At 51.7% G+C, this 26,758-nt stretch overlaps 1 protein-coding gene and 1 long non-coding RNA gene across 7 annotated transcripts in view; one reads left to right on the plus strand and one right to left on the minus strand.

Moving 5' to 3' along the window:
- MIDEAS (mitotic deacetylase associated SANT domain protein) overlaps nt 1-26,758 on the minus strand; it is a 79,447-nt gene that overhangs the window by 6,812 nt on the left and 45,877 nt on the right. For 3 of the 4 annotated variants that reach the window (XM_017880458.1, XM_017880457.1, XM_017880460.1), the window contains exons 2-10: nt 17,382-19,086; nt 15,186-15,485; nt 7,532-7,877; nt 5,345-5,411; nt 4,713-4,855; nt 4,499-4,602; nt 3,963-4,038; nt 3,205-3,293; nt 656-805 (exon numbers count right to left, since the gene is read on the minus strand). In XM_017880458.1, the coding sequence (XP_017735947.1) occupies nt 656-805; nt 3,205-3,293; nt 3,963-4,038; nt 4,499-4,602; nt 4,713-4,855; nt 5,345-5,411; nt 7,532-7,877; nt 15,186-15,485; nt 17,382-18,839 (2,733 nt within the window). In that variant the 5' untranslated portion in view covers nt 18,840-19,086. Of the gene's footprint in view, nt 1-655; nt 806-3,204; nt 3,294-3,962; nt 4,039-4,498; nt 4,603-4,712; nt 4,856-5,344; nt 5,412-7,531; nt 7,878-15,185; nt 15,486-17,381; nt 19,087-19,190; nt 20,075-26,758 lie in introns of those variants that run through there. The other variant, XM_017880459.1, reaches the window with a different exon arrangement.
- Nucleotides 633-26,473, plus strand: LOC108534896 (uncharacterized). Of its 3 annotated transcripts, none has more exons than XR_001887059.1 (7): nt 633-719; nt 1,813-1,969; nt 9,299-9,452; nt 9,822-9,966; nt 19,028-19,154; nt 23,637-23,942; nt 26,058-26,473. It is a non-coding gene; the product is annotated as an uncharacterized LOC108534896 (long non-coding RNA). The 3 variants fall into 3 exon arrangements; XR_001887058.1 differs by having other exon boundaries at nt 9,822-9,960; XR_001887060.1 differs by lacking the exons at nt 19,028-19,154; nt 23,637-23,942; nt 26,058-26,473 and adding an exon at nt 15,126-15,207 and having other exon boundaries at nt 9,822-9,960.

Raw genomic sequence — 26,758 nt, forward strand, 5'->3', positions numbered from 1 at the left:
AGGACTCAGTCTCTGGTTGCTGCTAATGTGTCTTTTATACTTCTCTAGACTTAATAATCTCTTTAACAGAGCAAGGTCCGGCCTCAGTCTCAGCCGTGGCAGGTAACACAGTATCTAGCTAGAATTTAGTAACACTGGTTTTCACATGTATTTTTACCAGTACCTTCTATTTATAGCACACAACCTTGGTTTTCTATTTATCACTGTGATATAAAGCTTCCCTTCTGAGTAAAAAATGAGTTGATTTAAAGGAAAATATTAAGTAATGGCACAAGTAGTATGTGAATATGACAAAAATTCTGATGGTGACACAAGGTAGGATGCAGATATAGCAGAAATCAAAAAGGTGATACAAGAATGACTGAGGTTTGAAAAACAGTGTTAGAGGTCTGCTATGCGGAGATAGGAAGACAATGCTGGTGTGAATCCTGTGAGAAAATTACCCTGTGTATCAACACAATGTATTATTACTATGACACCAGCAGTATAGAGAGGAGAACCCAGCGGTCCAGGGCTCCTTGTGACTGTCAGGGATACTGTCTTCCTCAACCTGCCCTCTACAGGCTCCTGGAGAGTGTGAACTCGGGCTCCCAGCTCAGGCCTGGCCCCAGACCCAGCCCAGGCTCTATGCATCTGAGGCTGGAAAAGGAGTCACCTTAATATCCACTTCAACCTCTTCCTGGGCCGACTTCTCATCGCTGGCATCCACATCCCCAAAGGTTAGAGTCCCATTGCGGCCGATTTTCACCTGCTTCTTGTAGGTGTAGTAGAACTCCACGCACTGGGCCACGGTCTTGGTCTGGATCTGGTTTGAAGTCAAAACTGAGGTCAGAACCCTCTGGTGTGGCTCATCAGCCTGGGGAGAATCCAGCCTTTCTCGTCCCTGCATCTTTCCCTTAACTTCAAGCCAAAATGAAACCCAGTCAACCTAGGAAATACAAGCATTTTTCCAATGCCTGCTCTGCAACAAACCACTGATCAATCAATGCTTCAGCACTATTTAAAATAAGTAAATAAATAAAACAAGCTACAAAGGAAAACATCGGAACCACCCAGGAGAAGGCAATGTGGATTGTGTATCAGAGGACATTACTGTATTTTTTTTTTTCTTTTTTTTGGAGACAGAGTCTCGCCCTGTCACCCAGGCTGGAGTGCAGTGACACGATCTCAGCTCACTGCAACCTCCGCCTCCCAGGTTCAAATGATTCTCGTGCCTCAGCTTCCTGAGTAGCTGGGATTACAAGTGTGTGCCACCACACCTGGCTGGGTTTTTTTTTTTATTTTTAGTAGACATGGGGTTTCACCATGTTGGCCAGCCTGGTCTCAAACTCCTGGCCTCAAGTGATCCTCTGCCTCCCAAAGTGCCGGAATTACAGGCATAAGCCACCTCGCCTGGCCTGAATTATTTTATCAGGTTAAATTTCTTGGGCATGCTAATGGTACTGTGGTTTTGTAGAATATCTTGGTTTTTAGGAGATACATGCTGAAAGCTTTTAGTCATGTGACAGGATGACTGTAACTTACTTTTAATGATTAGCTGAATCAGAGAACGAGAGAGCTGTATATGTGTGTGTCTATGTTTAGACATAGAGAAAGAGAAAGCAAATGTAGCCAATGTTAACGATTGCTAAATCTAAGTCGGGGTAGATGGGTGTTCATTCTACTGTTCTTTCCATTTTCCTGTACGTTTGAAATTTTTCAAACTGAAAAGTTGAAGGAAAAGGTCTGGGCACCATCTGTATCCAAAGCCAGCCCTGACCTGGCAACAGAGACGCTTTCCATTAATCCAGGCAAAATTTCATTTCTCTCCAGGGAGCAGTGGCTGACAAGTGAGCATACAGAAATGACACAGTGTGCCCTGTCGGGGGAGGAACTCAAGGGAAACTCACAAGAAAGCCCTGGAAAACCTGAGGAGGAAGTGAAAGGCCTAAGTCTTCCTCCTGACTCTGCTACCACACAGCTATTTGAGGTTAGGCAAGTCACTCACTTTTCTAATTTGTTTTTTCATGTGTAAATAGCAAATGGGGTTAAGTAAGACTAGAAGATCTCCAGCGGCCTGCCTCTCAAGCTCTGAAATTCTAGCTCTCCCATTGCATAAATCTATTTGGACACTGGGTTTAGTTTTTGGGCGACTTTCCCACACGAAGAGGCTGTTTTCTCTGACACCACCCCACAGGCTCCCACACTGCTCAGCCACCGCTGGGCTGGGAGCTCCTGTCCCAGAGAGGCCAGGGGTCAGTGTGGGCCCTTTGTGTCTGAGGAGGAAACAGACATGTTTCATCTCACAGAAATGGCCAAGTCACACATGTATTAATTAGGCCGTTTACACATTTACTGTCAATTCTCTCTGACCCTTTGTTTGACTGACTAAAGGTCTGCTCATTTCATTAGGCATTAGGGGCGCCTCAGTGAATTTCACGGGCGTGTACTTCCCGTCAGTATTGCCCAATCAGGGAACAGAGTGTTACTAAAACATAGCAAAGGACTCCTCACAACAGGGCCCTTGTAAGGGAATTAATCATCAGCACTTTGTCTAGTCCCCAGGGCTGTTCCCAATACAATCTACAATCACAGGAGGAAAGGGCATGCTTTTTTTTAAAACTCTTCCCTTAGCAGTCCACACAATCCTCTCTCCCCACAGCCCAGATTTTGTGAGACAGGGCTGGAAAGATGCAACTCCTTGGATTAGCAAAGCATCTGCTTTTCCAAAAGAATATGGAGAGAGGACAAGATAAATCTAGGGAATGTGGGCTTGAACAGCTGAGTTACTGGAAGGCAACTCTTGGTCAAAGGAGGGCAGAGGCCCCCAGGTCAGCTATGCAGGCACTTGCTGGCTGTCAGTTCCCCTCACCCGAGGGGCCCTCCCCCGACACCTTCCCCTGGGGAATGGCTCACCTCTACTTGCCGCCCTCCTCCCCATCTTCCTCCTGCCTATTTTAAGTCTGATGCCTACTTGGGCCTCCTTCTGGATTGAGACCCCAGAGCTTGGCCACACCACCCTGAAGTGAGGAAAGGGTGCTTAGAACTAATAGAGAAAAGAGGCCTAATCTTTCTTTTTCTTGTATTGTTTAGGAAATTCTGAGGCTACTCAGTAGCATTGACCTGACTGCTTTTTAAGAGGGCTTGGTCACTGGCAGAGGGAGCCCTGAAGTCACACAGGCAGCTCCTGGCCCTCTTTTGCCCCTGAAACAGAGCCCAGCTCACCAGCTTCTGCACCAGGAAGAAATCCTTCTTGTAGATGGCAATGCCTTTGTTGAACAGCTTCCTCTCGGCCATCTTCCACTGGTCAGAGCCTATGGAGCAAAGAGGCAGCCAGGGAGTGAGGTGGGCAGGGCCCTGGCCACTGTGGGGCCATTCTGACCAGCAAAAAAGTATAAGGCCCATGGTCTCTGCAGGCATCAGAGCCGGCTCGTTGTCCCACTTCCACCATACACTAGTCATGTTGCTCACAGCCTCACTCCCTTGCTTGTGAAATGGAAACTAATATCGCCTAGCTCACCCGCTGTGGTGAGGACTAAATAAGATAATGCATGTGAAACCCTTGGTGCTCTGCCTGGTACAGATGAAATGTAGCACTAACATGGATGGGAAACATTGGCTGCTAGAATTATGCTTGCTCCATGTCCTTCTTAAAGTGCCCAGAACAGGACATACACTCCTGGGGCTAAGTTCCAGGTACCTGATGCCAATTTGGATGGCTCTCCTTGGGTTCCTGTCCCTGTGACCTGGGCTTTTTTGCCTGGATGGGCTCCCACCTGCCCACTCCCTTCTCCCCTCCCCTCCAGGGCACAGGAAACCCCTGGAGAGCTACCCCAGCTTTGGTGGCAGTTCCCTCACTCTGACTCTTGGGTTATCTACCCTCCTCCTCCCGCCCCAACCCAGGGCTGTGACTCAGCACTGAGCAGGGCCCCATGGATGCTGGGGACCTCTCAGGGCACCATGCCCACCACAGCCAGGCCCACCTGTGTAGTGATAAGTTGCCAGCGGATGATTGTGGGGCCGCAGCGGCTTCTTCAGTAGCAGCTTATTCAGCGTTTCCTGGAGGGGAAGTGAGGGAAGGGTCAGGGCGCTGGCAGGGGTATCGGTGGTGGACAGAGCATTCTAGGCCCTGATAAAATCCTGAGTAGGGTGGGCACTTACTCTTGCCCCCCTTAACTGCTGAGAGATAAGGGGTTCGGTGGGGTGGTGAGATCACAGGGGGTGGGACTGCCCAGAAAACAGGCCTCAGGTCCTCTTAAGAGAGACCATGGCCCCAAGGGAGGCAGCACTGCTGGAGAAGGCTCTCAGCAACCATCCAGTCTGAGTCCACTGACCCAAAATCAGGGATGGGAATGAAACTAGGGCTCCCTCGGGTCAAGGCCCTACAGCCCCTTTGTCAGTCAGACCCTCCTACTGGCCTCAAATGTGCATCCCAGCAGGCCTAGCTCCTGAGCAGCAGACATCGATCCAAGCCAGCCCTCACTGAGGGGTCCTCCCTCTGCTGGGGGTGCCTTCTCACCAGGATGTCTCCTCTGGACTCGTGCAAACAGTGCAGGGCTAACTCCTGGTTGGTGCCAGCACCAGGGAAAATGCTGGAGCAGGCAGCTGTCAGCAGGTCTTCCACTGGATCCACAGGAGCATGAGAGGGGAGGGGAGGAAACCACGTTCAGCTTGGGGCTGGGCAGGTTGAGGCCTGTGCCTGCCCTCACTGGCTGCTCCAGGCCCCTCCTCACCTTGCCTCTGCTTCTCCCGGCTGCTCTCTAAGTCCTCCCACGGCTGCCATACCAAGTCGGCCTTGTGGGGATCTGCAGCTGCCAGGGCACGGTCCCTCATCAAGGGGATTTCCGCCTGGAACCGGGAGCCCACGTTGATCCGTCTAGAGGAGTGAAAAGGGCAGGAGGTGAGGCCTCACCTTGCGGGGACAGAGAACTTGATGATGATCCCCCAGGGTCGGAAGCAGATGAGGGGGAGCCGGCAGAGCAAGGCCTCAGCTAGGTGGAGGGAGTCTGGCTTCTAGGGGATTGGGAGGACAGTCTGACCTGGCACCACTAGAAAGGCAAGGTCCAGAGGCAGGAGAGGGGAGAAGCAGCTCCAGGTTTACAGATGGGAAAGAGCCCCTGGACCCCCCTTCCAACTCTCCTAGAGATAAGTTCAAGCTGAGCCGGTCCTTGTCCTTCCCTGCAACTTCCACACAGAGGCAGGGTGGGGACAGCAAAGTCCAGGGCCAAATACAGAAGCTCAGGGAGGCCCTCTCAGCCCTATGCAGTTCCCACGGAACCCTCCTGTTGCTCCCAGGGCCCACCTGCACACATTGCACCAGTGTGGCCACCCACACACCCTTGGCCAGGGGCAGGGCTGCACTTACGGCTCGATGCTCACTGGGGTAGCCTCCCCCATCACAGAGAGGACAGGCGGGGTGACTTCAGCACTGTCTACGGGACAAAGAGCAGGTTGATAAATAGTACCCTCCTTTCAGCAAAGCACCCCCAATCCTAGTGGCTGCCCTGTATGTGCAAGAGTCACAGTGGTGACACACAGAGCTCACACAGGGAACACAGGCACCTAAGTCCTGGCTCTGCAGCCTGCCACCCTACAAAAACGCAGGCTCTTCACTAAATATTTGGGTGCCTCAGTTTTCACACCTACCAAAAGGGACTATTACTACCTGTCTCCTAGGGCTAATGTGAGAACTGGATAAAATAACACACTGAGCCTGGCACTCGATAAAGATTATTGTTACTGCTTCTACAACTAAAGCCATATCCCTGCCCCCAGAAGCTCCAACACTGCAGAACCAGCTCCAGCGTAAAGCTGTGGTTTTCTGGTAAAGAGACTGAAACTTTGAGCACACTAGGGAGATGGTGAAGGGGATCGCTGTTATATAGTTACTGCCTCACTTTCTCACTTGCTCTTTGAATTTTCCGCCTCAGTTTCTCCCAAGCTAGTTTTTTTTCTTTTCTTTTTTTTTTTTTGGAGACAAAGTCTCACTCTGTCTCTGCCCAGGCTGGAGTGCAGTGGTGTGATCTTGGCTCAAGGAGTTGAACCTCAAGTTCAAGCAATTCTCCTCCCTCAGCCTCCCAAGTAGCTGGGATTACAGGTGTGAGTCACTGTGCCCAGCCCCAAGCTGGTCTTCTTAAGGCCTCACATGATCAAAACACTCCTTTGCTCAAAAACAAACAAGAAAAAAAAAATCTTTGCTTTTTACTGACTCCCTCCTGCAACGTGAGATAAAACCTGCAACCCTCCCCTCGGTTCGAGGCAGTTCTGCTTCCATCTGTACCTCTCACCACCCATGTGCCTGGACCTGCATCCTAGCTGACTGCTTACCTCTCGGCCCCTCACTCTCCCTGCATGGTCCCATCTACAGGCCTTTGCACCAGTCATTTCCTCTCCCTAGTGTGTCCTCCCTGCCCCTACCCTCCTCCATCTCTGGGGCTCAGCTCTGGCCCCACCCCACTTGAATGCAGTCCTCACCAGCCCAGGCTAGCTGCTAGGGGCTTCACTCACTGGCTACAGACCCCACACTGCCAGGAACCTCTATTTTTCCAACTCCCAGGCTTTCATGTCAACTCCCTAATGACCTTGCATTCTCTATAGAACAGACCACGGTGTCCTGTACATTCTTGGAGCCCTCACAGGACCCAGTTCAAGGCCTTACGCCCAAGTGTTTGGTAACTACTCGTGGGCAGACTGACCTCTCGCTGGCTGCCAGCCTGATCTCTACAATGACTTCCTCTTCCTACACAGCCTAGCCAGGGAGAAGCCTCCCCAGGAAGCAGGACAGAAGGCTGGCCAGCCTAGGGCAAACATTTTGCACCCACAGACACCAGGGGGCACCAGAGAGCTACACCATGGGTGAGGTCACAGTCAAAGGTTAATTGGCCAAAGGCATCTATGAGCTAGCTACTTCCACTTAATCCTCTCTGCCACCCTAAGGGATTGGATTATCCCATTTTGCAGAGGAAATGGATCTCCTTGTGGAGTTGGCAACATTTTTCGGCAGGACACCACCCCACGCCAGCCCAATATTTCCAGAGTGTCTGTTTTTGGCCAAAACGACTGTTTGAGAGCCCCAGAGACCAGATCTGCTGCAAAGGGCTATGAGCAAACAGCATGGCCTGGCATGATGTTCCAGCTTTATGTGTGCTAATGCACCTGAGCCTAGGAAGTGGTCATTAGGTTGAACCAAAGGAAACTACTATTTGTGAACCCAAAAATAGTTGAATATTGGCAATTTCACCATCAAGCAAGTACTACTAATATCCCCATCTTAATACTGAAAAAACTGAGGCCCAGGGAGTTGAAGTGACTTGCAAAAGTGGATGTAACAGTAAATGATGAAATTGAGATTTGAATCCAAGCAGCTGGGCGGGCCCCCCCGCCCCTCTTCGTTGAATGAGGACAACCTCCTTCTCAATCTCAGAGAAGACAGCAGAGCTCCTTCTCCCAGAGTGTTCCAGCCCAATCCCACAGCAGCCCCATAGGCTGAGATGCCTCCCTGCCCATTGCCTCAGCCCCGCTCCTGCCAGGGCCGCGGAGGGAGGTCACTCACTAGTCCGGAGCAGCGTGCGATGGGCACTCTTAGGTGTGATGGGAGGAGGGGCAGGGATGGTGTTGGTTGATATGATGGCATTGAAGTAGAGGCCAGAGCCTTCCCGCACAGGGCTGAGGATGGGGGGTGGCGTGTAGGGAGGCAGCTCAAAGCTCCGCTCAGAGGGGTGGTCAGCTAGGCGCACAGGAGAGCGCAGGTGGCTCTGGTATGGGGTGATGTTGGAGTAGACGGGAGGGGCGATGAAAGTGCCCGCCTTGGTGGGGATGATGAGGGGCTCGGGCCTGGGCCGCTGCTTCGGTTTCCGCACGGAAGGCTCCCCCTCCAACTTGACATTTATGTCTTCCGCCTGGAGAAGGAAAGAAAACAAAGATGGCTCAGCCTTGTGTCCCAGGGAAAGTGAAGTCTTTTTTTTTTTTTTTTTTTGAGACGGAGTCTCGCTCTGTCGCCTGGGCTGGAGTGCAGTGGCCGGATCTCAGCTCACTGCAAGCTCCGCCTCCCGGGTTCACGCCATTCTCCTGCCTCAGCCTCCTGAGTAGCTGGGACTACAGGTGCCCGCCACCTCGCCCGGCTAGTTTTTTGTATTTTAGTAGAGACGAGGTTTCACCGTGTTAGCCAGGATGGTCTCGATCTCCTGACCTCGTGATCCGCCCGTCTCAGCCTCCCAAAGTGCTGGGATTACAGGCTTGAGCCACCGCGCCCGGCCGGAAAGTGAAGTCTTAACCACAGCTTGCCAGTCTCACCTTTGGAACTTAGGCTGCCCACCACACCCACCAAGGCAAGCCTGAAAAAAAGGAGCAGGTCCAAAAGCCCTTATTGTCTCCTCTAGGCCAGAGGTCAGCAAACTTTTTCTGTAAGGGGCCAAAGAGTAAATATTTTAGGCTTTGTGGGCCACATGTGATCTCTGTTACATATTCGTCTTCTTTCCCTTTTTCTTTTTAAAATTAATCGTATAAAATTGTAACACCATTCTTAGCTCTGGATTTGGCCCCCAGACCACCGTTCCCCACCTCTGCTGTAAAGTGTGTGATAGGGCAGAAGAGTACAGTAGTTCAGGGCCCAGGCTCTGCAGCTGGACTGCTTGGGTTGGGACCTACCACCTTTATTGCCACTTAAAATTACTCAATCTTTCTGTGCATCTTCATTTTTAACACGGTGCCTACCTAAGTAAGTGCCTACTTACTGGGGTAACTATGAGGACTACATGAATTAATACATGGAAATCACTGGGAACACTACTTAGTACCTCAGTAAATATTGGCTATCACTACTTAAACTCCAGGCTCTGCGTTAGATGAAAGTTCCTACTGCGTGCTAAGACCTGAGCTGGGCATGGGACTACAAAATGGAATGGACAAGGCCGGGCGTGGTAATCTCAGCACTTTGGGAGGTCGAGGTGGAGGGATCACCTGAGGTCAGGAGTTTGAGACCAGCCTGGCCAACATGGCAAAACTCTGTCTCTACTAAAACACAAAAATTAGCTGGGCATGGTGGCAGGTGCCTGTAATTTCAGCTACTCAGGAGGCTGAGGCACGAGAATCACTTGAACCCGGGAGGTGGAGGTTGTAGTGAGCCAAGATCGTGCCACTGCACTCTAGCCTGGGCAACAGAACTGGACTCTCTCTCAAAAAACAAAAAGGAAAAAGAAAAAAAAATGGAATGGACATTCTTTGTCCTTGCAGAACTTTTGTTCTCATAGTATTAATCCCACTAGGAAAGTCTAGCCCATGCACGCTGGCAAAGGTTAACCCGCCTACTTCTCCTTGCTAGGTGTGCCTTATGGGCCTCTATCTAGAATAGAAAGCAGGACTATAAGACAACAGAGGCCTTCCCTTGCTCGATTCCTATAATCTCAAAGGCAGAGAATGGAGCCCTACAGGATGAGCAGCACCCAGTTTATCCCTCTGCATACTCAGTATAACAGGTAAGGCTGGCCATGTTGACCAAGTGGGCCTTAGAATAATGAGCTGTCTCCCTGCCAAGGTTCTGGTTCCCATAAACACCTTACAGCAGAGGGCCGACTCCCCTCTGAGGCTGTGGCTATGTCCTTCACTCATCTGCGCCCTCTTTTCCTTCTAGAAATTGGGATGAAATTGTTCATTTTTCTTCCCTTAGGGAAACAATATGATTGCACAGAAAAAAAAAAAAAATGCAGAAGCCAAAGGCCCCCCGCAAACTTTCTTGACAAGAAATCTAACAAAAAAATCAGCTAGCTGTAATCACTTGTAATTTTATAATAAGGGATTTAAACTATTCTGAATATTTGACAAAAATAGTCATGTTCATTTTTTAGGTGTGGTAATGCTACTGAGATAATGTTGAAGAAGAAAGAGTCCTTATGTATTTCAGACACAAACTGAAGTATATATGGATGGAATGATACGATGTTCAGGATGTGCTTCAAAATAACCCAGCGGCATGGAGAAGCAGAGGTACAGGTGAAACAAGATTGGCTATGTTTTGATAACTGTGAAATCTGGGTGATGGCTAAACACTGGCATTCATTATAGCCCTCTCTACTTTTATGCATGAAAGAAAGTATCTGTAGTACAAAGAATAAAAAATAATGAATGAAATAAACAAATAACAAAACCTCCCCCCAAAGCCTGGTGTAGAAGTACTCACAGGCAGGGATTCAGGAGATCCCAATTCTAGGGCTAGCACTACCATTACTTGGCTGTTTGACCTTAGGTCAGTCTCTTTTCTGGACCTCGCTCCTCATTTATAAAATAGGGGCATTGAGCTGTGGAGCTGCTCAGGCTCCTTCCTGCTCACTCTCAGAACAAGCTGCCCAGACCTCCAGCCTCTACCACAAACGTTTCCTCAACCATAGAATAGGAACCCAGAGAGCAGAGACTGTGGTGCTCCCCTGCCTATTACAGAGGCATGCAGGCCAACTCTCCAGCTGAGAATAACCAGAAAATCTGGACTCGATGTGCAAAACACATTTCTGAAGATATAAGAGGGCAAATAAGCAAAGAATTAAAGAGCCAAGATCCAGGGGAAAAAAAGAATGCTAAAGAGGTGAGCCCAGTATCTGAAGCTGCGTTTTCCCTAGAGGGTGAATGCTATTACTGGAAAAGGCAACGGAGAGGCTGAGAAACTGAGCAGAGCTTTTAAGAAATTTAAGGAACTGACACAATAAAAACTGAGGTTTGGCCAGGCACAGTGGCTCACGCCTGTAATCCCAGCACTTTGGGAGGCCAAGGTGGGTAGATCACCTAAGGTTAGTTCAGGACCAGCCTGGCCAATATGGCAAAACTCCGTCTCTACTAAAGATACAAAAATTAGCTGGGCGTGGTGGCAGGCACCTATAATCCCAGCAACTTAGGAGGCTGAAGCAGAATTGCTTGAACCCGGAAGACAGAGGTTGCAGTGAGTGGAGAACGCGCCACTGCACTCCAGCCTGGGCGACAGAGTGAGACTCCCTCTCAAAAAAAAAAAAAAAAAGGCCAGGTGTGGTGGCTTACGCCTATAATCCCAGCACTTTGGAAGGCCAAGGTGGGTGGATCACCTGAGGTCATGAGTTCGAGACCAGCCTGGCCAACATAGTGAAATCCCGCCTCTATTAAAAATAAAAAAATTAGCTGGGTGTGGTGGTGGGCACTTGTAATCCCAGCTACTCGGGAGGCTGAGGCAGGAGAATCACTTGAACCCAGGAGGCAGAGGTTGCAGTGAGCCGAGATTGAGCCATTGCACTCCAGCCTGGGCCACAGGGCGAAACTCCATCTCAAAAGAAAAAAAAAAAAGAAAAAAGAAAAAAAACACAAAGCTGAAGTTTAGGGCTTGCCAAGGAAGGAGAGCTTGGCAAACTCCCAGGCTTTGGACTGGGACTCCAAAAAGGGCTGATACTCACTTTCATTCAGAGTAAAGGTGAATCAGAAATAGGATGGTCCCTATATGGAATAAAGCCTAGCTTGAAATAATCTCATTTCAACCTCTAATTAAAGTAATTCAGGGCCAGATATGTGGTGGTTTACACCTGTAATCCCAGCACTTTGGGAGGCCAAGGCAGGGGGATCACCTGAGGTCACGAGTTTGAGACCGGCCGGGCCAACATGGTGAAACCACATCTCTACTAAAAATACAAAAAAAGGAGCTTGGCGTGGTGGCCTGCACCTGTAGTCCCAGCTACTCAGGAGGCTGAGGCAGAAGAATCACTTGAATCCGGGAGGTGGAGGCTGCAGTGAGCTAAGATCATGCCACTACACTCCAGCCTGCACAACCGAGTGAGACGCCATCTCAAACCCCCGCTCCCGCCCAAAAAACCCAGAAACAAAAAGAAGAACTTTGCATTGTCCAGGAAGAACTAAAAGTACTAACAGATTTCAAAAAGCCAAGGATGCATGTTTTTTTGTTTTTTTGTTTTTGTTTGAGACGAAGTCTCACTCTGTTGCCCAAGCTGGAGTGTAGTGGTGCGATCTCGGCTCACTACAACCTCCACCTCCCAGGTTCAAGTGATTCTCTTGCCTCAGCTTCCTGAGTAGCTGGGATTACAGGCACACACCATCATGCCCGGCTAATTTTTGTATTTTTAGTAGAGACAGGGTTTCACTATGTTGGCCAGGGTGGTCTTGAACTCCACCCACCTTGGCTTCCCAAAGTGCTGGGATTACAGGCGTCAGCCAGGATACATGTTTTGTTTTGTTTTGTGTGAGACAGAGCCTCGCTCTGTTGCCCAGGCTGGAGTGCACTGGTGCGATCTTGGCTCACTGCAACCTCTGCTTCCCGGGTTCAAGCCATTCTCCTGCCTCAGCCTCTCTAGTAGCTGGGATTACAGGCACCCACGACCTCGCCCAACTGATTTTTGTATTGTTAGTAGAGACGGGGTTTCACCATGTTGGCCAGGATGGTCTCCATCTCTTGGCCTCCCAAAGTGCTGGGATTACAGGCATGAGCTGCCACCCCCGGCCCAGGATACATGTTTTAATATCTAGCAGCCCTTCCTGACCAAAGATCTAAGTCCTAATGTCATAAGGCACTCACTATACATAATAAGTTAAATTCTCTCCTATGCATTTAACAGGGTTTGGGTTTTTTGTTTTTGCTTTTTGTTTTGTTTTGAAAAGGGGACTCACTTTGTCACCCAGGCTGAAGTGCAGTGGCACAATCACAGCTTCCTGCAGCCTTGACTTCTTGGGCTCAAGCAATCTTCCCACCTCAGCTTCCTAAGAAACTGGGACTACAGGTGTGCACTTCCACACCCAGCTAATTTTTTTCTGTTGTTTTTTTTGGTTTTTGTTTTTGTAGAGATTGGGTATCTCCTTGTGTTGCCCGGGCTGGTCTCAAACTCCTGGGCTCAAGCGATCCTCCTGCCTTGGCCTCCCAAAATGCTGGGACTGCAGGCATAAGCCACTGCACCTGGCCTCCTATGCATTTTAAAATGGTACTAGCTATGTCCCATCCTTCAGAAAATTGAGGAAATAGTTGCTCAAATCCCTTTCTGTAGGGCTTAGTTCTCTTGAAGAAATATGGGTAAGAAGAATGCTGGGGTAATCACGAAAAGAACAACATGCAAGGATATAACTAATAAATCAACAAAATGGGGAAGTGGGATAACAAATCAAATCAATCCAAAGGAGAACATGGGAAAGGCAAGATGGGAAACAGCTAACAGTAGACGGCAACTTTTAACCCAAGTATTTAAGTCATTACATTAAATGCAAACTGTATCAGTGGAATCTTAAAAAGTTGAATTCAAAGAAGCATAAAGTAGAATGGTGTTTACCAAGGGTTAGGGGATGGGGCCAGGACTGGGGAGATGCTGGTCAAACGATACATAATTTCACTTAGGAAAAAAGAATAAGTTCAGGAAACCTATTGTATAACATGATGACTATCATTAGTAACAGTGTATTATACACTTCAAAATTGCTGAGAGCAGATTTTAAATGTTCTCACCACAAAAAAATAAGTATTTGAGGTAATGGGTACGTTAATTAACTTGATTATATCAAAACATCATGTTGTATGCCATAAATATGTATTCTTTTTATGTTAATTTTATTTTATTCTATTTTTGTATAAACAGGGTTTTGCCATGTTGGTCAGGCTGGTCTTGAACTGCTGGCCTCAAGTGATCCACCAGCCTTGGCTTCCCAAAGTTCTGGGATTACAAGGTGTGAGCCACTGTGCCCAGACTTTATGTTAATTTTTAAATAAATAAATAGAAAGATATAAACCGTATCAATGCTCTAAAAGACTGGATAATAACAAATCCCAATGTATGCCACTTGAAAGATACACCTTAAGTAGAAGGATAGAGAAAAGATGACAGTAAATGATGGGAAAAGATGCACCCTACAGATTCTAACCAAAAGCAAGCAAGATATCAGACAAAACTAACTTTAAAAGGCAAAAGGGGTAGATGATGAGAAATTACTTAATGGGTACAATGTGCATTATTTGGGGAATAGATATGGATACCCTGATAGCCCTGACCTCACCACTATACCATCTATGCGTGATACACACTTGTATCTCATAACTTTACTCATGTAAAATAAGAATTGGCCGGGTGCAGTGGCCCACCCCTGTCATCCTAATACTTTGGGAGGCCAAGGCGGGCAGATCACTTGAGGTCAGGAGTTTAAGACTAACCTGGCCAACATGATGAAACCCCGTCTCTACTAAAAATACGAAAATTAGCCAGGCTTCGTGATGCATGCCTGTAATCCCAGCTACTAAGGAGGCTGAGGCAGGAGAATTGCTTGAACCCAGGAGGTTGCAGTGAGCTGAGATCTCGCCATTGCACTCCAGCCTGGGGGACAAGCAAAACTCTTGCCTCAAAAAAATAAAACAAAATATAAAATAAGAATAAAAGGCAAAAAGAATATTTAAGATAAAAAGAAACTTCATAAAGTATCTAATACTTCATAAAGTATCTAGATAGATAATCTCTATCTAGTTCTAAATGAGCAACTAATAACACTGCATCAAAACGTATAAAACAAATGATGACAGAACCTAAAGAAAAAGTAGACAAAACCTTAATCTCAGAAGGACATGTCAGCCGGGCGCAGTGCCTCAAGCCTGTAATCCCAGTACTTTGGGAGGCTGAGGCTGGCAGATCATGAGGTCAGACTGAGACCATCCTGGCTAACAAGGTGAAACCCCGTCTCTACTAAAAATACAAAAAACTAGCCGGGCGAGGTGGCGGGCGCCTGTAGTCCCAGCTACTCGGGAGGCTGAGGCAGGAGAATGGCGTGAACCCAGGAGGCAGAGGTTGCAGTGAGTGGAGATGGTGCCACTGCACTCCCGCCTGGGTGACAGAGTGAGACTCTGTCTCAAAAAAAAAAAAAAAAAAAAAGATGTCAAGATCTCAGTAGTGACAGTATAAGCAAACATCTCTAATTCCCAGCACCCAGTACGGGCCAAATCAAAATTTGCTGATCTAGAAAAACAGATGTATACATCCTAGAATTTCCCAGGCAGTTTCAATTTCAAGTATAAAACTGTCTCATCCCCATCCTCATGGGGACATCTCCAAATGCCCCTTCTGGACATCTGTCCAGAAGTTTGGCTTGGAAAATAAAAACAGTATCTCCACAAGTTCCCTGGTACCTTCCTACATTGCCATGTTCTCCTTTCCCCATAGGGTCCTGGGCCCCAGGAGCACTCAGGTGCTGGAGATGTTTAGAAGGGGCGCCTCTCATACCTGAGCTGGAGCATCTGTCCCAGGGATTCGGGTGGACCGCCTGCGGGTGACGATGACTGATGGCTTGTGCTCAGCAGGGTTCTGTTCAGGACCCTTCCCGTCCTCATCAACACCTCCAGCCTGGGCTGCCTCAGTTGGGTCCACAGTCCGCACAGGCACAGACACTGGGATGATGAGGGGTACCATCCCACTGTCTTCTCGTGCTCGCTTGGTGGCTAAGGAAGGCTCAGAAAACTCCACCCCACCCTTGGTAGTTGAGGCCAATACACTTTTCCGCTTCTCTTCAGAGCCACTGCCATCCTGGATAAGATGGGAACAGAGTGTAATTTAAAAGATAAGTCATAGCCAAGCGTAGTGGCTCACACCTATAATTCCTGCACTTTCGGAGGACAAGATGAAAGGATCACTTGAGGCCACAAGTTCAAGACCAGCCTGGGTAACATAGTGACACCTTGTCTCTACAGAAAATAAAACAAAATTAGCTGGGCATGGTGGCAAACTCCTGTGGTCCCAGCTACTCAGGAGGCGGAGATGGGAGGATTGCCTGAGCGCAGGAAGTTGAGGCTGCAGTGAGCCGAGATCGCACCACTGCACTCCAGCCTAGGTGACAGAGTGAGACCCTGTCTCAGTAATAAACAAACAAACAAATAAAAGATAAATTCTGATTTGATCTAGGACCCTATTCCCATTTAGTTAACGGGACTCAAACACCCGCAGTGCCCCCCAGTGGTCTCACAAGTTGGCCTTTCCCTGACCACCTTTTCTTCTACCACTTTTTTTTTTTTTTTTTTTTTGGAGACAGGGGGTCTCACTCTGTCACCCAGGTTGTAGTACAGTGGCACGATCTTGGCTCACTGCAACCTCTGCCTCCCGGGTTCAGACGATTCTCCCGCCTCAGCCTCCCCAGTAACTAGAATTACAGATGTACAGCATCACGACTGGCTAATTTTTGTGTTTTTTGGTAGAGATGGGGTTTTGCTGTGTTGGCCAGGCTGGTCTCGAACTCCTGACCTCAAGTGATCCACCCACCTTGGCCTCCCAAAGTGCTGGAATTACAGGCGTGAGCCACTGCACTCGGCTTCCTACCACACTTCTAAATATTCTCCAATCCTTAACCAGACCCACAGGTACCCCTGGGCCAAGGACAAGGCAACAGTCAATACCAAGGCCTGGAACCTAGCAGGCTTTCAGGAAGTTTTATGGTGAGAAGCACTTTTTGTTTTTTTTGAGATGGAGTCTTGCTCCATCACCCAGGCTGGAGTGCAGTGGCATGATCTCAGCTCACTGCAACCTCCACCTCCCAGGTTCAAGCAATTCTCCCGCCTCAGCCTCCCCGAGTAGCTGGGATTACAGGTGCCCCCCACCATGCCTGGCTAATTTTTGTATTTTTAGTAGAGATAGGGTTTAACCATGTTGGTCAGGCTGGTCTCGAACTCCTGACCTCATGATCTGCCTGCCTCAGCCCCCCAAAGTGCTAGGATTACAGGTGTGAGCCACTGCACCCAGCCAGAAGCACTTTCTACAGAAGAGAGCAATGTGAGGCTGGGTGCAGTGGCTCATGCCTATAATCCTAGCACTTTGGGAGGCTGAGGTGGGTGGATCACCTGAGGTCAGGAGTTTGAGACCAGCCTGGGCAACATGGTGAAACCCCGTCTCTACTAAATAACAAAAATATGCTGGGTGTGGTGGTGGGCACCTGCAATCCCAGCTACTGGGGAGGCTGAGGCGGGAGAATCACTTGAACCCAGGAGGTGGAGGTTGCAGTGAGCTGAGATCGTGCTACTACACTCTAGCCTGGGTGACGGAGTGAGACTTTCTCAATAAATAAATAAATAAATAAATAACAAATAAATACTCTCCATAACCTGCCTTCTTCCAGGCCCTTCCACCCTGGCCTGGACCAAGGGCCCCTAGATGGCCATCTCCTGCCACAGGTGGCTTACGGATGGGTTTTGTTTGGCCTGCACAGTGGGTGGCACACGAAATAGTATCTAATTATTCAAAAAATATTTCCGCAAAAGAAAGTAAGCAAGAACTCTGTCACAAGGTGAAGGGTGGTCTTTGTACTATTTCCCCACAAGCAGCTGGCTACGGCAAAGTCTGGCTGTCTCTAGGCAAGAAGCAAATTCTGCAGCCTCTCACCTATCAGCCTGATGCCCTCTGCCAGGTCTGGCTCCACCGTTATGCCCCTCTCACCTTTGCATTCTGCAGCGAGGCCAGCTCCACCGCCTTCTGGGCCAGGGTCAGCAAATTGGCCTCCTGCGATGCCCGGCGCCTCCGTCGCGTGCTCTGGATTACCCCGCCCCGTAGCACCTGCCCACAGTCCCCTGTGCTCACTGCCCTCATGCCCTCCTCGCTGCCCATGGCAAGAGCCTCTCGCTCCCGGCCATTGGGTGCTAGTCTCTCCCCATCAGGCAGTAGCTGTGACTCCCTCAGCTCACCCAGTGGGAATCCCAGAGCTTCAGGATGGGGCTGCCCCAGGGAGCCAGGTGGTGGCTGCTGCAGGGGCCAGTGATGTAGGAACAGGTTGCCAGTGAGCTCCTGCCCAGGTTGGGTGCCAGCCCCATCCAGGGTGGTGGGAGGCAGGATACCCTCCTTAGAGAGGCGGCGGGAGCGGCGGGGGAAGGGGATCTGGACCTGAGGTAGCGCCGGCTGTGGGGCTGACTCCTGCAGGAGGGCCTTGCGCAGTTCTGGGTTCATATCTGGGTTTGGGGGGAAGGGGTAGGGTGCCATGCTGTGGTGAGCCAGGTGTGACTGTCCCAGTGGCCCAGCCGGCTGCAGGCCAAAGTCCTGGGGTTGCTGCGAGGGTGGCTGTTGCATGGGGTAGAAGTTCTCAAAGAGTGGCATCTGGGGTAGGGCTGCCTGCTGCTGCTGCTGCTGCTGCTGTTGCGGTTGCTGCTGCTGCTGCTTCTGCGGAGGGAAGGCAGCCACCGGGTTTGGGGGCGGTGGGCCCTGCCGGAAGACCTGCCGGTTCACCTGGTGGCCGAATGCCAGCTGGAAGGGTTGCAGGGGCAGTGACTGGTTTGGGGGTTTCTTGGCTGCGTGGAAAGAATTCAGGGGTGCCTGGGGCCGCCCTACCTCCAGCTGCACCTTCTGTGGCATCACTGGCCGCACATTTCCATAGCGGTCCAGCTGTGGACCCCCCGCTTTCTCCCGTTTCAGTGCCTCAGGGTGGTTATAGTAAGTCGGGACTCCCACTCCAGGATGCGGGTTCCCCTTGGGTGCACTGTAGAGGGACAGACTGTGGCAGTTCCATGTTGAATGGGGTGGAGGCTGGCCTGGCTGCTGCTGCCAGCTGCTGTCACTGACACCCCCACCTCCTCCACGCTCTGGGCCCCGCCCTGGAGCCATCACAGAGTTGGGCCACTTTACTGAGGCTACCTGCTGGGACAACATGGCTGCTGAGGTCCGCTCAGGCCCATACACCACAGAGTTCAGCAGGGCCAGACTGCTGGGAGGGGGCAGTTCCACAGGCTGAGAGGTGGAGACTGCCCCTCCTGGACCCTCGTGCCCTACGTACTGCTCCTCCTTCACTCTGATGGACTGCTGGGGGGGCTGCAGGGGAGGGGGCTGCTCCTTGGGAGCTGGTTCCTGGCCCCCGAAGAGGCAACGCTTCCGCTTGTTCTGAGCCTTGGGCTGGGCCTGGAGGTTCATGATGTGGCCAACTGAGCCCTGGCGGTGAGATCCCGTTCAACAGTCACCCATCCCCTGGGGAAACGTCCTGCTGGAAGCTGGGCTCTAGTCCAGGAGCCAGGGCGGGCAGAGCAGGGGCAGAGGAAGACGCTGGATGATGAGGTCGGGCACTGGGAGAAAGAACTGTTGGCTCTTCCCTTCTCTTTCAGAGAGGCTCTGGGGCTCAGCTACTCTTCCCAGTTCATGATGCTCCACAGGGTCCTGGCACCTGCAGAGGGAAGAGCAGTGACAGTGTCAGCCACAGCATCGCAGGATGCCCCAAACATCAGCACAAGTGTAAGAAAAGGGGCCTCCAAGGGCCATCGGTCTCACCACTCATATCACAGCAACAGGCCCCAAGTCACAGAGCAGCATTGGTGAGGCAGGAGCCAAGACCTTCTGGGGAGCTGCCAGGAGGGCAGGAGAATCAGCTGCATCTCCCAGGGCACCGTGACTCTCCTGTCCCACCACCTCACCCTCCTGGTTCAGCTCCAGGACTGCCTGCATCTGGTTGTGTTATTTGTGCACTGCATAGGCACATTCTAAGGGGCAGGTGGAGCTGACATCCAGCCCAAGCCCCTCCAGCCCAGCTGAGAAAGGAGCAGCAAAAGCCACATTGGCTCCCCTCTCCTCTTACCGAGGCCCCAGCCCCCTGGGCAGCCAGGCCTAGTCCTCCTGGCACACATCTGTCTATGCAGGAGCCTCCCACCAGACCCAGAAGGATCTTTGTCCAGCCAGTGCCTCCTCTAACACTCCAAGCACAGCTCAGGCTCAGGAAGTGGAGAGGACAGGGTCATTCCCAACATGGCCACTCCTCCTGTGCAGCCCCAGGGTCAGGAGCCCCAACAGGCCCTAGTGGAGTCAGGGGCCCAGGGTCAGCCTCACCAAGGCCTGCAGGTAAGGCCCCAGAAGGGTGTGTGCAGTCCTAGCCCCACCCCTGGGAAGAGCTGCTGGGTGGGGCTCTGGCTGCCAGTCTTTCCCAAAACAGCACAGAACCTGTTTTGCAACCCTAGCAGGGTGGAGGCAGGATCCAGGCCAAGAGCTGGTCAGCAGCTGACCCCGCCCCTGCCTGACCCCTGCCCCTTCCACTGCCAAAGAGCCCCTGGCAAATGGTGTAACTCAGATCGTAGAGGGTGTGTATTGCTAGAACTCAGTTCCAGAAGGTTTCTCCATGATAATGTCATGACTAAAGTATACAATTTTTCTGTTTTTGTTTTGTAATTTGATTTTTTAAAACAGTCGCTACAGAACAGAATCTAGACCGGTATTTTACAACTTACATAGCTGCTTCATGTATTTTTAAAGACTTTTTATTCCCTCAGAGTGCTGTTTGGGTTTTGTTTTTTTCCTGGGAAGTTGGTGGGGGTGGGAGCTAAATGGCCCACCTCTTTCCCCAGTAAGATTCTGGTCCCTGAGAAGAAGGGAAAACAGCTCGGGTGGCTCTGAAGAGGAAATCTCAGGCCCTAGATGCTACAGGTCATTGTTAGCAACCCCAGCAGCTCCCAGGAAACCAGCCAGGAGCAGCAGAGGGCAGGGCTGGGCGGGCACAGAGTCCTGACTACATCCAGTTCACAGTTCGGCCCGCCCCCAGCACCAGGAATGCCCCTCCCAGGCTATCACTCCTCTGCAGGCTTCCGCAGCTCCCCAGCCCCTGCGCTCCTGCAGCCTGCCTGCCTCCTGTCCGCCTGCATGACTCACTGAGGGCCCCCTCCCTATCTTTCACTTTCACCCAGTACCCAGAAGGGGAGTAACTTCCTCCTCCGTTTCCTTCCTCAGTCCTTGGGCCTTGAAGAGAGTAAAAGAGACCCTCCTCATGTGCAGCCTTTGTCCTTTCATATATGAAGCTGGAGGGAGGGAGAGGCACAGAGACTAGGATGGCATCCAAGTCACCCTGACCCCCAGTAAGAGAGGAGTGGGGGGATTTGGACAAGAAGTGGAGAGCTGGGGGCTGGAGAAACAACCTTTCTCTTGCTTTTAAACCCGCATTCCCTGACAGTCAACCTAATTCAGAGCAGGAACCCAAAAGCTAACCCCTACACTGAAAATCACCCTGGGCACCACCATGAAGCTGTAGGATAGGACCGTCTGGCTCCGCCTCTCTGAGGGAACATCAAGCCCACGGAACTAGAAGTGCGTGTCTGCAGAAGCAAGACAGAGGAAGGAAAAATGTACGCCAGCCTGGCAGGCCCACGTGCCTCCAGGGGGCTGCGAGCCCCTCCAGTGGGCGCTCACACACACTCACGCCTCCCTTCATCACAGCCCTGTCGCCTTGTGAGCTACAGCACTGGCTTGAGGCCTGGAGCAAGGGAAGGTCCACGTGGCGGGTGGGCCTGGATGCACGTGCCAGTGTGAACCTGATGGAGGGCTGCGCCCCCTCCATGGGGATGGCTGCTCAGCACATCTTACAGAAAGAGATGAGGCGGGGTCTGCGGCTCCAGGACAAGCCTGCTTCTGCCCAGGGCAGGGGCCAGAAGCCAGACGCAGGTCTTACAGGGGCTTATCCACAGCTGTATGGTCAGCCCTGGAGGAGCTGGGCTCAGCTGGGAAGCCTCCCACTCCCACCCTGCACATCAAGGAGGGCCATCATTCAAGACACCACAGCAGCCTCTGAAGCTGAAACGGACTTGCTTTGAAGAAATCAAGGGGCCTGGTTTGGGGAAGGCTGAATCACCCCAGAAGCTTCTTGCTGCAGAGGCCTGTCACCCTCACTGAAGAGCTAAGGGGGCCAGGGGCATGGACACTCAGGCCTGGAACCCTCAGAGAAGAAAGGTCATTGGCTGGGAGTGGGGAGAAGAGTGGAAGATACTGGCAGCCTGGGAGGAAGGGTGAAGGGGCACACCTAGGCAGCAGGGCACTAAGTAGTCATAGAAGTAATGATGATGGTGATGGTGCACCCGTGCCAGGCAGATCCTACGTGCTTTGTATCCTTTAAAATTCCCACCAATAGGCAGGTGTTGCGATTTTAACCTCTATTTACAGGTTAGCTAGATGAGGCTCAGAGGGGCGAAGTAAGTTGGCCATAGTCACACATTCGTTATGTTGCAGAGCCCGCCCCAGAACCCAGGTCTGTCTCACTCTAAGATCAAGCTCTTCTTCCTTATCCCCAAGACATGACACTAAGACCCCAGACCCCTCTTCATACACCTCCCTTCCACAGCACACTCCACACACAAGACATGACACTAAGACCCCAGACCCCTCTTCATACACCTCCCTTCCACAGCACACTCCACACACCTCCAAGCAAGGATTTTCTAGACATAGATATGCCTTCTCACTGGCACTGGGAAGCCCCTTACCCCTGCCTGAACCTTTGGCAGGTACTCTCTCCCATTCTCCCCAAATACAGCTGAGACTCTTGACCCTCCAGGAAGGGAGGGCAGGGAAGGGTCTCACCACAGAGGGTCAGCAGATGTGTGAGGTCTACCTGCAGGGAGGCCTGAAACACTTCCTCCTGCACTAGCCACTCTAGTCCCCGATCTGTGGACTCTCCAGCTCCTGCAACCCCAACTCGGGCTCAGTTGCTGCTGCTGGTGCCTCCAGCTCTCAGACCCCATGGGCTCCTCCCAGCCTGCAACTCGGGGTCAGGACTGCACCACTTCCTCTCATTTCTTCTACCCCACCCCCACTGCCCTGTCCCTCAGGTGGAAATCAAACTGCCCTTCCTCACAGTGAGGAAGAGGAAGGAAGACACCTCCAAAGGCTGCTGACCTGTGGACCTAGTCCCCGAGGTTGCAGGAAAGAGGATGTAATGAGGAACTCCTGCCAGCAGCTCAGCCCTGGGACGAGCTGCAGGGCCTCTGACAACGGATGCAGGAACACTGCAAAAGGAAACCCACAGTCACCACGGGGCCCCAAACACTGCAGTCCGCCCTGTCAGTCTGTTTGACTGTCACGCTCTATTCACTTTTCCCTTCCTCCAGGCTTCTCTCTGCAGCAACCAATCCTTGACCAGACCCACAGGTACCCCTGGGCCAAAGACAAGGCAACAGTCAAGGCCAAAGCCTGGGACCTAGCTGGCTTTCAGGAAGTTCTATGGTGAAAAGCACTTGCTCTCTATAGAAGAAAGCAGTGTGCACCAAGAAAAACAAAAAACAAAAAACCGTGCTGACCCCACATATATGTTTTGCAGACACATGAGGGGAAGGTGCTGGAAAGGCCTTTGGGTATTCAGTGCTGATGGTGACACCAGCTCTCCCGGGATGTCAGCTCAAACACACACTGCTCCCCAAGGGACATCGGCAGCCCAGCTGCACACCCAACACTAGCTGACCGACCCCAGGAGAAGCCAGTGAGCTATCACCACAGGGCAAGGGGCCAGACTGTAGCCACTGCAGGACCAGGGCCACTCACCAGTCTGCTTGGGGCAATCAGTGTGTCCATTTGAGAAACAAGACTGTTGTGAGTCGAGGTCACACAGGCCAGGGAGGAGATGCCAAGTTGATCTCAGCAGCTGCAGGGGCTCAGCTCTGACCTGGGGGTGATCCAAGGGTCCCTGCCCTTGGAGGCTAATGCTCCAAGCTCCCACTCTTAGAGCCTAGGCAGGCCCTACAAGCTCAGCACTAGGAAGAGGGGAGTCAAAGGTCATGTGCCTGTCACCCAAGGGCAAGACACCCAAACTGAGTCTCCAGGCGAGTCAGGTCTCTGAGCTGCCTTAGGACAAAGTCTAAACTCCCTGCCCTGTCCACAAGTCCCTGCAGACCTTGGCTCCTGCCACCTCTCTCGACAGTCTGTGCTCGAGCCAGGGCCTCCAACGTGCTCTTCTCGCTTTGCTTCCAGGTCTTTGGCCAGGCTGTACGCCTTCCTAGGGACAACTTCTCACTCTTTTCATCAGGCCAGGTCCTATTCATCCTTCAGGCTGCAGACACTGCTTCCACCGGGAAACCTTCCTTGACCCCAGAGCCGAGACAGGAGCTGAACTACAAGCCCCTATAACACACTGTGTATGGCACACTAAATCCCAGGTGCCCGCTTCGTCATCCCCAGCAGACAGCAGGCTCCACGGAACAGGGTTGGCAGACCGTTGTACCTTGGCACTTGGTTTGTATCTGCCTGTCAGGATGCTCATTCAAGACTGCGCCCAAGGTGAGTCAGAGCCACGCCTGGGCAGAGGTGACACAGCCTGCATTCCTGCCCCTCCTGCCTGCTCCTGACTTCTGGGCTCTCTGATGCACACCAGAGCTCCTCAAGATGCTGGGATGAAGTGAAAAGACCCAGCCCGGGATCCCACCCGACCCCTGGCCCAGGCCCTCTCCACCTATGTGGAACACAAGTCCTTCTCCCTGCTGGCCCACAAGCCACCTGCCCTTGACTGTCACCTGCTGCCCCATACCACATGCTGGCCAGCTGGAAAAGTGCCAGCTCCACTGTTGCCCTCCACCCCATTTTTCTAGGCTTCCACCCCCACCTAGACAGTAGCCAGGGACACAAACCTGTGGGTCTGTTTACCTCATGCCCTGACATGGCTGGACCTCAAGACACTAAGGTCTGGCCAGGATGCCAAGGAGCCATAACAAGACCCTGCCACCCCCACCAGAGGAGCACAGCACGGCCCAGCTGGCCCCTTCATCCGGGCTCACATCTTGAAAAGCTCTCTCAGACATTCTGGGGTCTCCAGCTATAGCCACACTGGGTATGTGGCCTGGAACTGCCATCTTGGGCCACCTAGAGTTACCCAGGCCCTAGACAAACCTTCCCTCTAGACCCCATGTGCAATGCCACATGTATCCCCACCAACTGGGCCTTCACACACAGGCCAGTGCACCCCATTTCTGTAAGCCACTGGACACATAAGCCCTATTCTCAAGGGGTTTGCAAACAAGGAGGCTCTGATACAACAGACATGGATCTGACTCCCGCAAGCGTCATTTTCCCTGGGAGCATGAGAGAGCAGGTAAGAGGCCCTATGGTCGGCCCATTCCCAATCCAGACAGTCCCTGGACCATCACTTCTCTGGACTGAACTTCAGCTCTCAAAAGCAGAACCCAGGACAACAGGCCACAGAGTCACGAGTCCCAGGGGTCTCAGCCATCAAGTTGCTCAGGATCAGAAGCTTGGCCAGGGTTCAAGCTGCCTGAAGTTTGAGCTTACACAGTAAAAATGCCAACACTGAGATGCTTTTAAAGGGATGTGTAAGAGAAGAATCCTTTCAGGGCTTATGAGGCACTCTCAGGGTTCCGTCCAGGCTTCTACCTTGATTGCCTCCCTCCCCCAAAGCTCGACAAATGCTCACAGGGTGTCCGACAAATGCCCACAGGGTGTCCGTGGGAAGCTGGGATCGCCAGGTTTGTTTTGCCAGGGATGGGGGAGGTGGGGGGCTGCTAATGCAGAGAGAAAACAGTCATGAACAAAGGCGAAAAGGATTAAGCCTTCAGGAGCAGCTTTTGCCTGCAGTGAAGGAACTGCCTGCCTTCCTCCTAGGCAAAGGCTACGAAGAATCACAGGCAGCCCTGGAAAACCCCTTCCAGCAGGACCCAGGGATCCCAGCAGGAGTAGGGTAGAAGCAGGCAGATTTATGCTTCCTCTGCAGGAGACTCAGCAGATGTTCCTGAGGCCCTCTAGCGAGGGCATCCTGGGACCACTGGGGTCCTTGGTCTGTCTCCTCAAAACCGTCTCTATGCCCTATGCAGCTTCTCCTTCCCCTTCTGGAAGGGCCTGGCTCCCCAGCAGGGCTAGAGCAGGGCTCTCTGAAGTCTGTGCCTGAGTACCCCATGCCAGAGTCTGCCCTGGGCCAAAATACAAATGAGGCCACTCACAAGGGCCTCCCCCACCACACACCCTCCCTGCTGCAGCTCTGCAGGTGGGCCTGCTGCCCCTTCATCCACTCCACAAGCATTTCCTCAACACTTGCTACAAGCCAGACTCTGGGAGACACAGGAGACACAGAGCTTCCAGGCTGGTGGGGAGACAGACACACAGAAACACTCGCTAATTATAATGCAAGGCAGCCTGTGCAGGGACTAGGGGTAAGCGACCCCTGGGGACAGGCAATCCCTGGGGGAGCTCCCTGACTTTGAGCCTCCCCTAGAGCTGTTCCTTCTGTCTGGAAGCCCTGCTTCCACTCTCACAATCTGCTTTTCCTCAAGGCCTACCTCCTCCAGCTGGCCCTCCAGCACATATTGTTGTCACCCATTCTGAATCTTCATGCTCTTATATCACTATCCAACAATGCTTCTTCAATTCCCTTCTGTTCCTGCACAGAGCCTGGGAGCAGCAGGGCCTGGAGACAACATGAACCAAGACGGAGGGCAGTGGACTGCTTGTCAGGCAACCAACCAGATGTCTGGTCCAGGAGCCGCCACTCACTGGTTCCTGCCTTTGAGGAGCTTAAGAGCCTGGGGTGGGGAGAGACCTGCATCCAGGGACCAAAGAAACACCTTTGTAAAAAGCAAGTGCCACGCGGAACAGCAGCCACAAGGACTAGCTGTATGCCGAATGTGGCAGAGTACCGCTTACCTACATAACCACTTATTCCCAACTGAGAAACGAGGAAAGGCTGGCTCTGAAAGTAACTTGTCTCAGCTCACAGAACCCATGACTGAGGAGTCAAGATTCAATCTAAGCCTCCTGACCCCAAACCAGGTCTCTCTGTCACTGTATCAATACCCATCTGTGTAGATGTCAAGGAGTGGTTCTTAAACCTCAGTGTGTGCAATAAAACCCACCCTGAGAGACTAGTTCATGGGTCTGGTGGGGTAGGGGTCGAGGGTGGGAAGAGCATGATGGGGAATCTAGGATGTTTCACAAACAGCCAGGTGGTGCCCAGGCACTGCAGCAGAGGAATGGCTAAAGAGTCACAGCCTGGCATGGTGAAATTTTCCAGGATCCACCACTCCCCATTCCCTAAAGGTACTACCTGCCAGAGTGCTGCGGCCTGCCCAGGAGACATGAGGGGTCGCACA

The sequence above is a fragment of the Rhinopithecus bieti genome, unplaced genomic scaffold (genome assembly GCF_001698545.2).
Source record: "Rhinopithecus bieti isolate Rb0 unplaced genomic scaffold, ASM169854v2 scaffold_11380, whole genome shotgun sequence".
NCBI lineage: Eukaryota > Metazoa > Chordata > Mammalia > Primates > Cercopithecidae > Rhinopithecus > Rhinopithecus bieti.